This window comes from Chaetodon auriga, chromosome 8, assembly GCF_051107435.1.
Source record: "Chaetodon auriga isolate fChaAug3 chromosome 8, fChaAug3.hap1, whole genome shotgun sequence".
Lineage (NCBI taxonomy): Eukaryota > Metazoa > Chordata > Actinopteri > Chaetodontiformes > Chaetodontidae > Chaetodon > Chaetodon auriga.
The window spans coordinates 14,132,267-14,145,449 of NC_135081.1; the positions used below are offsets into that span (position 1 = coordinate 14,132,267).

Sequence of the window (13,183 nt, forward strand, 5' to 3'; positions counted from 1 at the left end):
CCATGTTTGCACACAAACCAGAAAAGGGGACTTTCAAGAAGTAAAAGCCTTCTCTTCCAACCATTTAACATGTGAACATGAACAAATATGAGCAGAAATATGTTTCTACAGCGAGACAACCCAAAGACCAGAGACAGCTCATCACATCAGGAGGAAAATTCAGCAGCTTTAAGAACAAATCCGACAATTTTCCCTCAGTGGATTCTGGTGTGTTATGATGGGAATTTGGTTTCAAAAATCTATGAGCATTACAAATGCCTCAAACCTCATTAAGATTCAAACTTTTATGGAGTCTCTGTACACAAATATGCAACCCAACGCCAGTATGGAGCAACTCCAGGTTCTGGTCTCTGGTTGTCATCACAGATTGGTTCAGGCTGTTGGGATCAGTGAGATTCATGCTTACAAATATTGAGTAATGTGCCTACAGGTCGTGGGAGTGTCGTCCACTCCGTTATAAGGGAAAACTATCGCTCTGAATGATTCCATATCTAACTTTGGATCACAATGCAAAACACCTTTTAGGCTACCTGGCGCCTTTAAATATGCTTGAGCAATAAGAAAAACGCAGGGGCAGCGCAACAGAGGATTGTGTTCTTTTGGGAAATGGGAGCTTCCCCAGAACACCCAGGCGCAGTCCTCTTAGATAACCAACATTTTAGCTGGAGTGTGGCACTAAGAAAACTTAATACATCAGTTTACAAAGTTATTAAAGAACTGATTTTTATTTTCTGCTTGGGGGTCTGATATTGTCCCATTCGTAAGTGACGGGAGGCGGCAGGAAGCCGCAGATAAACACTGTTAGGAAAAGGGGGCACAAAGTTGGCATCTTCACCAGACTCGCTCTGCTTTTGCTTTCAGCGAAGTTTCATCCACATGTCCAAACTTCCCAACTGCGTTTAGGAGATCGAGATGAATATGCGCCTTACCTGTTGGCCCCTCGATGCCATCGGCGTAGATCTGAACAGTCAAAATCAACAGAAAGGCGCAGGTGTTCATCGTGTAGCTGTTTTAGTCCACTTTAAATGTGCAGGAGAAATCATTTCATTCACTCCGTGAGGTCCGGGCGCGCGAGTAGTAGAGCCGAGCTCATCTACTCCCCCAGTTCTCACTGCGCGGAGTTTCAGAGACACTGAGGGAGACAGGGCAGAGCTAGTTCTGCAAACTGACGTCAGGGTAAACAGTTCAGGGAAGAGATTTCTTTCTCAAGCCCACTTTCCTTCCCAGCCTCCACTTCTCCGCATGCACAAAGTAAGAGCCGGGCGCCTCCAAGTGGCCGAGTCCGGCAACGACACTGTGGTATTCAAACGGCGGCCAAGCAAAACCCCCAGACGGTGTGCGTGTGTGCTGATATACTTGTATCTTTGTGGGGACCAAGAAGAGTTTCAGGCGTATTGTTCACGTTGTGGGGACATAAATCTGCTTACATAGTCACAATGGGGGGGGGGGACTCTTATGCCCCTTATGGGAGCAAAACGCAAGTCCCCATAATGTAAATCATTTCATTTTAGCAGGAAGACTTGGGTTGAGGTTAGGGTAAGGTTAGGTTTAAGCTTAAGTTAGGGTTAGGCAAGTAGTGCTTATGGTTAGGGTAAGTCTCCAGGAAACATGGCTGTGTGCACTTGTATTAATTAGGAACGGACAACAAATCTGCTCCCACAGTAACATTATCACGCCCACAAAACCTGTCAGGATTAAGATTGGTTTTTGTTAGGGTTAGAGTGGGTAAGGTTTGGGGCTGGGCATGTAGTGGTTATGGTTAATGGTTAGGGTAAGTCCCCAAGGAATAAATGCAAGTTAATGCAATGTCCCTCTATGGGACAAAAACAAGTTGGTGTGCATCAGTGGAGATAGGGACATGGTGCTGATGTCTTCCCTGCTTTTTCATCTACTAGGCTTAATTTTAATGAGACATCCCTTAATCGTCTTAACAGCTGTCAACATGCACCCAGCAGAAAAGAGGCGCAGGATTATCAGTGTGACAACAACGGGTTAAGAAAATGCTCATTATTTAAGCCAGCTATACATAAAAGCTTGTGTTTTCATTTCTCCATTAAACATGATCCACCTCATGTTTTAAACTCCAGATATCTGAGATCAGCTATACAAAACCTTTGCTGGGAAAAAATGTGTTTTTCACATATTAGCAGCTGTTTTACAGCTGAGGTAAGTCATATATTCACACACAACAGACAGGTAAGCATGCCTTTACACGTCCTCGTGTCAGGCACAAAGCATATATCTCCATAAATTATGCTGTGCGTGCTGAGTTTGCATTTGATGAGGTTACATTTTCTTCTCTACCCACAGCTGGGCATGTTTGTTGGAGAGTAAATCACTCTTTAGTTTAATGTGTGAACTTAAATGTGATCATCTCCATATCAAAAGACTTGAAAATCCACAGTGACTTTGACACATATAAATACACCGTCCTCCATAACGTGTCTAAAAAGCATTAGAGTTGCATATTTGATCACCAGTTATTGGACACTAGTCACATGCTGCAAAGTGTCCTCTCATATATCATTACAACATTGCCTACTCTCTGAGATTCACTTTTGAAATTAAACATCTTGCACAAGTTGCTGATACTGCAGCCACTGCTCTGCATGCAGCAAGCTGGTGTTAAAACATGGCTGGGCTGGCACCTTTAGCTGTGGCTCCAGGAATCCCAGTTGGATCAAGATGCCATTATGCAGACTATTCATCATTCATTTTGTTGTCGTGTGTGAACATTAAAGCTGTGGATTAAATTAAAGGGGGACAACAGACGCATCAAAGGCTTCCAACATGAGTGCACATCTCAGGCTCTAATGTTGTTAGCCGTGGATGACAGATGAACGATGGATTGCTCAGCAAATTACTTAATTTAACCAAAGGAGCACAGCGTATGTCAAGCTAACACCTGTAATTACACCTGCTTGATGCATGGCAGCCATTTTGCACCCTGACATTCAAGGCACAGAGTAGCAATTTATTTAAACTAGGGAGTGTTTTGGCCCGAATCTGTTCAATTGCACGATAGTTTAATTTGCAGTCAACCTAACAGGATGTTGTTGTAAAATACTGTTCAAATCCAACAACAGGACAGGCGTCAGCAGGGATGCTCACAGCTGCACCATGATGAAAGTCATTTTATCAGCTGCCAATCAGGACTCCTGAAAAACAAATACATCTGCACAGGCAGTGTTGTGCATGAATTTATAATAACATACCATTACAGTTATGACAGAAGTTGTCAAAGGCTGAGTACCAACTATCACTGTCTATCACACGGTCTTGACATGCAAAATGGTGCTTCATTTCAGTCGTCTGTCGAACAGAAAATGTGTGTCCACAAGTCTGACATGCACCCTGCGTGATTTAATGTTGTGCTACCCATTAACTTCTGTTTTTATTATTCATTTTAACTCAGCTGAACCTGACTGCAAGAGAGATGAGAGATTAACACCAACCAGTGACTGCAGTGAGCATTCTTTCCATCTGTACTGTCACAAAGTGAATACCAGCATTTTACAATTCTGGTCAACAATGGAGAAGATGTTAAAATATCAAACATAAAGGTTTTTATTTCAAATAGTGTCATTGTCTTAAATGGTCGCATTGGACCATCAGTGTCCTTTTCATCATATTCTCGTGGGCATAACATATTTTTCGCTTTTATATGTTGTCTATGATTAAGAGAAGGGGGAAGTAAATGAATGAGATTATGTATTTAAAGCACGTTCACTAACATAGCTAAACCCTGTTTAAAGCAACAGCACATGAACAGTCACAATACTTAGTTTATATATAGCTTTTACTGTCAGAAATGAAGAATTCTCTGTTCTTCAGAGTGTCTGGTGCATAGATCTTAGGCAGGTCTTACTAGCCTGAGTGAGATGTACTTCACAAACTTCTTTAAAATTCAACACACTTACTCACAAAATACTTCTTTTCAATTACAAATAGTACTAGAAATTAATTATAAAAGTCTGACGAAATGTTTGTCACAAATATCTGAAAAACTTGCCAACTACTTTTAGATAAGGTTAATATTCTATTTACAGACATCTGAAAGGCATCTTTAAAATTTAGAAATACTCATTTACTTAATATACACAATAGACAAGAGAGACATCTGTGGTTCAGAGGTGCAACTAACAATTACTTTCATTATCAATTAAACTGATTAATGTCTCAATCACTTTTTGTCTATAAAAAACAGATTTGTTTTGTTTTTAATGTCTATTGCAATGCAAAGTGATGGCTTTTGTTCAACCAACAGTCCCAAACACAAACATTAAGAAATCAAGCAAGTATTCACATCTGAGAAGATGGAACCAGTGAATTTTTGGTATTTTTGCTTAGAAAATGACTTAAACAATGAATCAATTATCAAAATTGTCACCAATCAATTTTTTGTCAGCCGATTAGTCGACTTACCATTTCAGCTCTATTATGTGTTAAGTTGATAAAATATTAGAAAAGCATGTCCAAAATGTTCTTCTTGAACGTGTCACTTACAACCTCAATGCAAGAACAAACCTGTGCCTGTAACACCAACTGAAGTAACTACAATATATATACAAGAATACAAGAAAAAGGTAGCTTGACAAAATAATGTTGTTTTTCATCTTTTTTCTTTTCATGTCTCAGGCACGTTCCCTCACTCAGTCCAGCATCCCTTTGGGATTGTCTCTCTCCTTCACTTACTTTTATGTTTCTTTGATGCCTTTCTTCCCACCACTATCTTTTCAATGTCATCTAAACCCTCTGTCTCCTCTACTTCCTGATTTCTAAGGTGGGGGTCTTCTTGAAACTCAACAGTTCTCTGTTGTCTGTGGATCTCTTTCTCCACACCCTCCTGTCTGAGCCTGTGGAGCTTCTCCTTGTTCCTCATCTCACTGGCCTCATGCTGCCTCTCCAGGGAGGGACTATGGCTGTCCCTGTCTGTCCTGCCAGCTCCAGCATGGCGACGCTGTCCAGCGGAGGCAGAGACATGAGTGAAGAGCTGAGGGTTGATGGTGAGCTGAGCGTAAGATGCAGCAGATAAACCGATAGCAGAGAGCGGCTGGATCACTGGGCTTGTTTTGACGGGGGACAGCAAGTTGTGGGTTTGGCTGTTTGGAGGGTTATTGCTTTGAGGTCGTTGGTGTTTCATGGATTTTATTTTGTAGGAGCTTTTATCACAATTCTGCTTCCTCTGGTCCTCCAAAAGCTCATCCAATGCTAAGAAGAAACAGGATATTAGTTCATACAACACATTGGGATATCACTGTATGTACTGCTCATTGCCTTCAGCAGTTTTCTCACCATAAACATTGTTGTGAATTTTGTTCTCTTCATCCTGGCTGCGCTTCAGGTCCAGAGCTTGCTTCACTGAGTCTAAAAGCCCAAACATCTTACACAGGGAATTAAGTATGACGGCATCTGACAAAACACAGACATCACAAGTCAGCTTCAAAATCAATGTCCATTAATTTCCTTCTCAAACCAGATTAGCTGGTGCATTATCAAAAATCATTAAAACAATTTTACATTTTTTTAACTTGAACTCACCTGTCTCCTGCAGGTTGGCCTTCTCACTGCGAACCTCCACTCCTTTAAGAGTGGCTAATAATTCAGTCTGGAGAGTGGACAGCACCTCCCCCATCAGCCCCGAGTCTGCCACGCCTTTCCACAGGCTCAATACTCCATCTAGAAAATTAGGTGGGACATTATTATGATATGTGGGGAACTCTGTGTATGGTCTTACCTTTGCATAAATCAGATGCATTACATAATAAGCAGGACTGTGTGGACCTTTTTATTGATTTATCTAAGGCTCTTAATGCTGTTGATGATCAAAATCTTTTGAAATGCCTGCATTCTATTGGATTTCATGAAAAATTGTGTGATTGCTCTGCAAATTATTAGCGTTAACAAAGGTGTGCCACAGGGTTCTTTTCTAGAGCCACTTTTATTCACATTTTAAAGAAACTGAACTGAAATTAACTAGATGAAAAAGTTAGAAACTGTACAATTCATCTGTACAGAGACAATACTATTCTATATACAAAGACACCCTCTGTAGCCCAGGTGGTTCAGAATTTACATTTTGATTTCTGTACTTCATAGCAAATTTTAAATGACAACTAAACCCAGATTAAACAAAATGCATGTTGTTCTCTAGAGAGCTGACTAACAGTCCCACTGAAATGAATATTACTGGGACTCCAAATGAGTATTTTATGATAAATACCTTTTCTGGCGAAATGACAAGCTGTACTTAAAAAAAAAAAAAAAAATTAATGAACCAAGTCTTTAAAAGGAATAGGGTTTTTAATATCTATATAAATAAGACTTGTATAGTTCAAACTGCAGAGTGCATATTGTCCAGTCAACTTTTTTACCTGTTATGCTGATGTAATTTCTATGCATTCTTCTGCCTTTACTGCAGTCTATCATTCTGTGCTTAGGTTCATAACTAGAGCACATTGATGTTTATATGAGAAAGTTGGGCGGCAGTCATCAGCTATCAGAAGAGAAAGGCACTGCATTCTGTTCATCTGTAAAAAGCAAACTACCTGAGCATCTTCATGTCCTCTTAACTATAAATCACACTTCAGTCCTTCAGGATCACCATGTCAATGCTGAGACTGGGGAACTGGAAACTCTAAAATTACTGTGCACCACACAAATGGAGTAACCTGCACAAAGTCTTAAAACTTGACAAGCTGATCCATTTGAAGAAATTTAAATCTCTTGTGATAGACTTAGAGCAGTGTGAAGGTCGGTGTTTTACTGGAATTGGTTGACTGTCATGTTGCCCCTACTCTGTTTGTTTTGAAACAAGTGTATCTTTCGTTTACCTCTACTGCTTCATGTGTATTGTAATTTTTAGAGGTATTTTGTATGTATTGCTATCAGAGCATCATTGCAAAAGAGAGTTTGCTCTCAATGGCCTTCCCTGTTTAAATAAATACATGTTAAATGAGTATGTAGGCAGGGATACGTCTGGAGGTGGAATCTGAGGAGGGCTCAAGTATTAAAGGAGAGAAATAGATTGAGGAAGGAAACATAGGAAGAAGTGCCAGGGTTGAAGAAACAATGAAAAAAGATAAAATGAGATCGGGAAAATGTGAGCGGATGTTAAATGGGTGATAGAGTAAGAGAGGCAAGAGTAGGAAAATGGGTTAGAAAAGAGGCACTCTAAGAGGTAAGAAAGGAGGCAGGGCAGATTGGAGGGAGGCTGAAAAATTGCTTTGGATCTGTACAAAACTGAGCAAAACAGAAGTTGAGTATATTAGACTGATAAAATGTCAGAAGTGCTTGATATCTTATCTTACAAGAAATGCACCCACTTTCACATTTCCTTAAATGTCTGTCAAGATAAATGCAATATGCACACGGAAAATATTCCAAATCCCATTTACAGCTATCTGAAGCTAAATTCATCTATCTCTCCATGTCGGGAGTATAAGCTAATGGAAAGAAACACATGTCTTGAGATAGCTATGGACTGAGTCAGTTTACTGAGAGTTGGCAATTTGTTTTAAACTCTGTGACAAGCAATATCGCTTGTGTAGTGAGGTATTGCAATTTGCCATTCACACAAAAGATCACTTGAGACTATGCTACTGACTGTGGTCCAGCTGGAATAATACCTAATCAGGTCCCCCTGAAAAGCCCTTAAATCAAAGCTTAGGTCCCTGCAAGAAAACAGCCACACTTAGAGACGTCAGGTGCCGTCGATGGTAATATAAGCGGACGTGACTCTGCCCGCCAGAGGTCAGCAACTTTTTAAGGCTGGTCTGCAGGTACATCCCACAGCTGCAGATTCAGAGGTTCATTGGCTCAGTGCATCAGAGGTGTCAAGCAGCAGTGGCTGCAAGAGGCATGACACAAGGGATTGATGGGCCTGCAGGCAAACGGATGTTAATATTCAGAGTTATGTTTTCCTGTTGTTCTTTCATTTATCGGTCATGCAACTACAGTTGAAATTTGAATGTTGCAATTCTTCTTCTCGTCCGTTTACAGTTCTATCCATCAGTGATGCAGTGTTTATGAATGCATGGCTTGTGGAGGACTGAAGGTCAGTGGGTTGAATCTGTGCCTCTTCCCATAAGAAAAAGCTAACTTTCCAGATTTACCTCCAGGACATGGCCCTCAGTCAGCCTACAGAGTGCTTAATGCCAGAAGTAAATGCTGGCAGAGTTTACCGTGGAGGTTATCACATATCACTTGATAGACATTTGGTGGATTACTGGATTACAAAGCTTTTAAACCGAACATATACCCATGTAGCGTCTCGTATAAAACCCACAATGCAACACAAGCTTCCTGCTGTGTTGGATCATGAACAGAATAGTGATAGGAAGTCAATGAAGCCTCTCTCAAGCTTTCATAGTCAGTATATTTGTTCTATCACCCAGCCCATCTCTGAGTCTTTTTCTCCATAGCCACTTTTCTTCATACTGTTCAGGCTATTTAACAAGCACCTGTAAATCCTTTCTTATATTTACCAGGTGTGTCGGCCCTCTTTCTTTTTGCAGTATGTCCATTGGCTGTTGTGGGATGTGCAGGCCGGGCTGGAGCAGGGCTCCACTCTGTGCTGAACTTCTCCTCACATGGCTCCTCTACCTCTGCTACATCACGTACAACCTCTCCTGAAATGATCACAAAAGGACATATACTGTAAATAGAGTGCATAAACATCTCATATTACCACTGAATGTGAGCAGGCAGAGGAGAGGCTGCCATGTAAACTGTTTTTTTTTCCTAGATCCTAAATATTCCTTTCTGTGCAGTGGTTGCTCAGTAAGGAAAGTGATGCATTACTAAAGGTATATGACTGCTCTTGATATTAATGCTGCTACTTCCATATTGTCCTTGAGCTGCAGCAGCATGCGTCTGAAATTACTATTCTTGTTTCATTATTGCAGATACAGTAAATTATATCCAGGTGGCTTCAGAAGTTTTTGTCTGCATCACCTCAGTGTTATAATGCAAAACAGCAGCTGAACCGTATGTGGGAGAAAAAGCATCAAACTCTAAATGCCAACCGGAATCTACCTGTCAAGGGAGGCACCTGTCCTCCGAGAGGGTCCAGAGCCAGACATGAAGGGCTCGGCTGCACTAAGGTCCCTGGAGAAAGCCGCGTGCTGTTGATCAGCACGTCAAATTTAGTGCTGCGGCAGGTGTTGCTGCACACGGTGTCGTGCTGGTAGAAATCTATCTGGCCGGAGTCCATCATTTTCCTGCGTGGGGAGAAGCAGGTTAAAAGAACATTGCAGAGTAGCCAAGAAAATATTTTTGTTCCACAGCTGCAGAGTGGTTTTAAAGGATTGAATTTGTTGAGCAATCCCAATAACTTCCCAGAGGTTTGCACGACACAAAGCCCACTGGTCTGACCTCTGGAGGAATAAAGATGAAATGAGCAGATATTGCCTATTGAATTGGTATATTGACTCACTGTAACACCAAGAACAAGTGCAAACACGATAAAGGGGTGAAAAGTATCACTCAGCAGCTTGCTTGCATGTTATTTGATCCTGGTATCATAGTAATGCTGCTTACAGACCACCTCTGGAATGTGCTGGCAAACCCCAAGACAGACAGAGTTGTCGTAAGTGCAAATTATATGAATGGGAGACACTGTTGAGTGCATTAGATTGAGGTGTTTTAAGTCTGACACTACAACCCCAACGCAACACAGTAATGTGAAGGACTTCTGATTTACAGTAAGCATGCATGTGTCTCCCCTGCAGCAATGAGCACACGGACAGATGGACAAATTGTGCTTTTTCTGTATTCTCAAAGTCTACCTGAGCATTACTCCTCCCAGCCTGATGGCCCTTTTCCAGTCCTTCAGAGTGGCTTTCCCTGCCAGGTGCACAAACTGCTTAGGACTGATGAGCTGGTCATTGAACTGCAAGAGAAGAGACAACACAATGTTCATGAAAACAATTCTGAGTATATGGAGAGAAGAATAAGGCAGATGTGACAGCCAAGATGTAAACATAACCGTGTCTGGTTGAGTGAGGAAGGTTTACCTAAGTCATTCTACATTAATCATAAATTAATAATTATCAACTCACTTTAACACATCTGACGTTGATTCCAGGGCACACAAACTTCTTAAACAGCAGAACCGCTCTGCTGTCTCCACAGGTGATGGGGTAGCCATACTCGATCTCCTCTCCATCTGCTTTACTGTCTTCTAAAGATAACAAGTCAGAATCATGACCACTTGCAGCAACAGTGTGGAATTGTACTATACACAACGATAGGTTAATAAATAAAAGCACAAGCCTGATTCCAAAGAAGTTGGAAGGCTGTGTAAAGTATGAATAAAACAGAATGTGTTATCTCGCTAATCTTTTTTTGACATAAACAGTACAAAGACAATATATTTAATGTTTGACCTCATTAACTTCATTGATTTTTGTAATTATCTGCTTATTCTGAATTTGATGCAGTAACATGTTTCAAACAAGTTGGGACAGGAGCAACTAAAGACTGGGAAAGTTGTGGAATGCTCCAAAAACACCTGTTTGGAACATTCCACAGGTAAACAGGTTCATTGGTAACAGGTGATAGTATCATGATTGGGTATGAAAGGGGCATCCTGGAAAGGCTCAGTCCTTCACAAGCGAGGATGGAGCGAGGTTAACCGCTTTGTGAACACATGATTTTGTAATGGATGTTAACACATGAGCTCAGGAACATTTTGTAAAACTCATGTCAGTAAACACAGTTCATTTGCAAATGATTGCATTCTGTTTTTGTTTATATTTTACACAGACTCAACAGCACAACAAACTCAGAAAGTGGATCATCACACATCAGGAGGTTTGTGTATATTCTTCGTATTTGTTAAATGACAGTGTAGTTATAAGTACACTGTGATGGATTCATTAATGTACATGATACATTCATAGTATTAAATAAGTTAATTATGTCATACATCTTTGTGTCTGAATGGTTTAATGTCAGCAGCGAAGGGAAATGTCTCTGTGCCACGTACCATGGTGTGTCTCTATGGCCAAGACTGTAGTGCCAGTGTCAGCAATGTCATCATTCACCCTGCAGAGGGCGACAGATTCTCAAATTTAAATGGTTTCAAAAAATGGTTTGGAATTTAACAGCAAAATATTTGAAAAGCTTCTGCATGTCTAACCTTTTTAAAATCTAAGTGCTTTTCTTTTCTCCACACAGCTTACTGTTGTATTCTTAGACATATGCCTGCATTAAACTGATTATGAACCACATGAATGATGTCAGAAAATTCACCTAATATGGAAAAAAAATATCATGCTAAAATCTGTCTACACATTTATACAAATCAGGCTATATATTTACATTACAGATGTCTCTCTATATTGTCACACAGCAAATGCAAAACATATTGCCACTTTAATGATAAGCCATGTTACCCATGCAGGATGGGCTGCAGGTGCAGGATGACTTGAGTCTTATGGTTGTTGCCACTGGACTCCCCTTCCTCTTCTTTCACCGTCATGAGATCCCCTGAAGACACAATGACCTCAGCACCCGCCATCACCCCTCCCCACAGAGCTGCACGCAGAGAGGGCCGAGCACGCATGTTAACATCCAGATCACACACACGCATGCAGTGATGCTATTTAATGCAAACACAAGTCAATGAAAGCCTCCCCCCACAGACTTTACTGGCATGCAACTGTCATAGAAATGAATGCGTGCTGGGTTTAAAATGGCATAATCCTCACATAGTCAGGCCTTGCTTTCTATATTGCCAGTGAGAACGCTCATGGATATCCCGATGGGACAAAGGCTTACAGTTTCCAAAGTGAATTGAACGTGTGAAATGTCCTGTCATAAATTATCTTTTCAGGTATTTAAAACCTCAATTCAAATCATTGAAGCACTCTGCTATGCGTTGCACTTAGGTCACCACTTTTGCCACAAATATGCTACCGATTAAAAACCTGTTGGACAAATGCAATCTGCAGGAGTGTTGTCACCAAGTCATAATGAGCAAATCTTCAAATTCCAGTTGATATCTGTCTCCAGAGACAGTTATCTATTATGTAGTGTGTACTATACAATTTATGAAAAGGTTGCAGTTAAATGATGAAGTATAAGGTAATTGCATGCCTATTATTACTGTCAATATAAGTACTGAAAAATAAAAATAATATATCAACATGTTTCAGAGAGGTTACATGTTAATTTAAAATATGTCATGAACTGGTGAGTGAAGAAATGTAAATCCCCTCCTCGGTAAACAGTTACTGAAAAAAATAAATGCTCACTCCATTAATTCTAGTATGATTCAGCCCATAATATTCTCTCCTACACCAACAGCAGTGGTAACAATATCACAAGCACAGAGAGAAACGGAGGAGAAATTCATGAGCAAACTGTCTGTTAGGATTTTTCCCCGGTAGAGAAACAGAACAGGCAACCTTCCCATGCAGTGAAGAGCAGCCTACGATAAGCTGAGCAACATATTCCACACAGTATCAAGTACTGGTGGACCACCAACTCCTGCACGGACGGTTCCGTGCCTTTCTCACCCTCCTTCACCCACTCAAGCTGACGTCTGTTGGTGCGGCGGCACGCACACCCCGGCCAACAACGGTGCGACGGCGCGCGCTCCGGTTTCACAGAGGGTGCAAGAAAGACCACCGGGTCCACCCTAAAACTCTGAAAACACACTACCTGCTACTTTAGAGAATATAGTTTTACCTACCGTGCTACAGCAGGGGATAATTCATCCTCCGCTTGCCGGAGAGACACAAGAGCATGCGCCGTGCTGCTTCGTTACACTTCCTGCAGTGAAGGCAGCATTTGCCTGAGAAGCATCTGTCCCGCTGTCACGAGAAGCGGTTAGTTCGCACGCGATGTGTAAATCGGTCAAACTGCTCTCATGTGCGAGTGCACGGCTTTGTGTGAGCGCCTCTGAGCCACGGCACTGCATATGGTGACTGATTTCAACCTTCAGAAACGCGTTTTCCGCCTCAAAGGAAGCTGTGAAAATACTTTTAATGGATGGTTTCATCGTGGTGGGTTTTAAAGTTAGCAACACTACATTGTTTCTGTTGCCACTTGTATGGCCTAATTTTACGGGTTTGTTATGCAATAAATGTTCTGACCAGTTGCCCGCTGTGTTTTTGTTGTTGCCCGTATTTCACCAGAAGGTGGCAGGGTTTGCTCTTAGTTTGAGGAAAGAAAT

The 13,183-nt window shown here is 41.2% G+C and overlaps 2 protein-coding genes across 6 annotated transcripts in view; both read right to left on the reverse strand.

Moving 5' to 3' along the window:
• Positions 1-1,167, reverse strand: part of ptprub (protein tyrosine phosphatase receptor type Ub) — a 152,540-nt gene extending 151,373 nt beyond the window's left edge. For all 4 annotated transcript variants that reach the window (XM_076736417.1, XM_076736416.1, XM_076736415.1 and 1 more), the window contains exon 1: positions 930-1,167. In XM_076736417.1, coding sequence (XP_076592532.1) covers positions 930-999 — 70 coding nt within the window. In that variant the 5' untranslated portion in view covers positions 1,000-1,167. The remainder of the gene's footprint in view (positions 1-929) is intronic.
• A 3,045-nt stretch (positions 1,168-4,212) lies between these two features.
• Positions 4,213-12,937, reverse strand: LOC143324086 (glucocorticoid modulatory element-binding protein 1-like). 2 transcript variants are annotated; one of them, XM_076736291.1, is made up of 10 exons: positions 12,701-12,937; positions 11,400-11,541; positions 10,991-11,049; positions 10,062-10,183; positions 9,789-9,892; positions 9,037-9,221; positions 8,487-8,630; positions 5,542-5,679; positions 5,296-5,412; positions 4,213-5,211 (listed from the first exon to the last, which is right to left on the reverse strand). In XM_076736291.1, exons 2-10 carry the CDS (start codon positions 11,522-11,524, stop codon positions 4,688-4,690), a joined length of 1,518 nt encoding a protein of 505 aa, XP_076592406.1. In that variant the 5' UTR covers positions 11,525-11,541; positions 12,701-12,937; the 3' UTR covers positions 4,213-4,687. The 2 variants fall into 2 exon arrangements, with proteins under 2 accessions (XP_076592406.1, XP_076592405.1); XM_076736290.1 differs by lacking the exon at positions 12,701-12,937 and having other exon boundaries at positions 11,400-11,615.
• Positions 12,938-13,183: the final 246 nt, after the last annotated feature.

Coding starts and splice junctions, on each gene's coding strand:
- LOC143324086 (XM_076736290.1), bottom strand. CDS start 11,596: ATGCGTGTGTGTGATCTGGATGTTAACATGCGTGCTCGGCCCTCTCTG. Junction 10,184..10,990: donor GGCCATAGAGACACACCATG/GTACGTGGCACA, acceptor TGTTATCTTTAG/AAGACAGTAAAGCAGATGGA. Junction 5,212..5,295: donor AATTCACAACAATGTTTATG/GTGAGAAAACTG, acceptor GTTTCTTCTTAG/CATTGGATGAGCTTTTGGAG.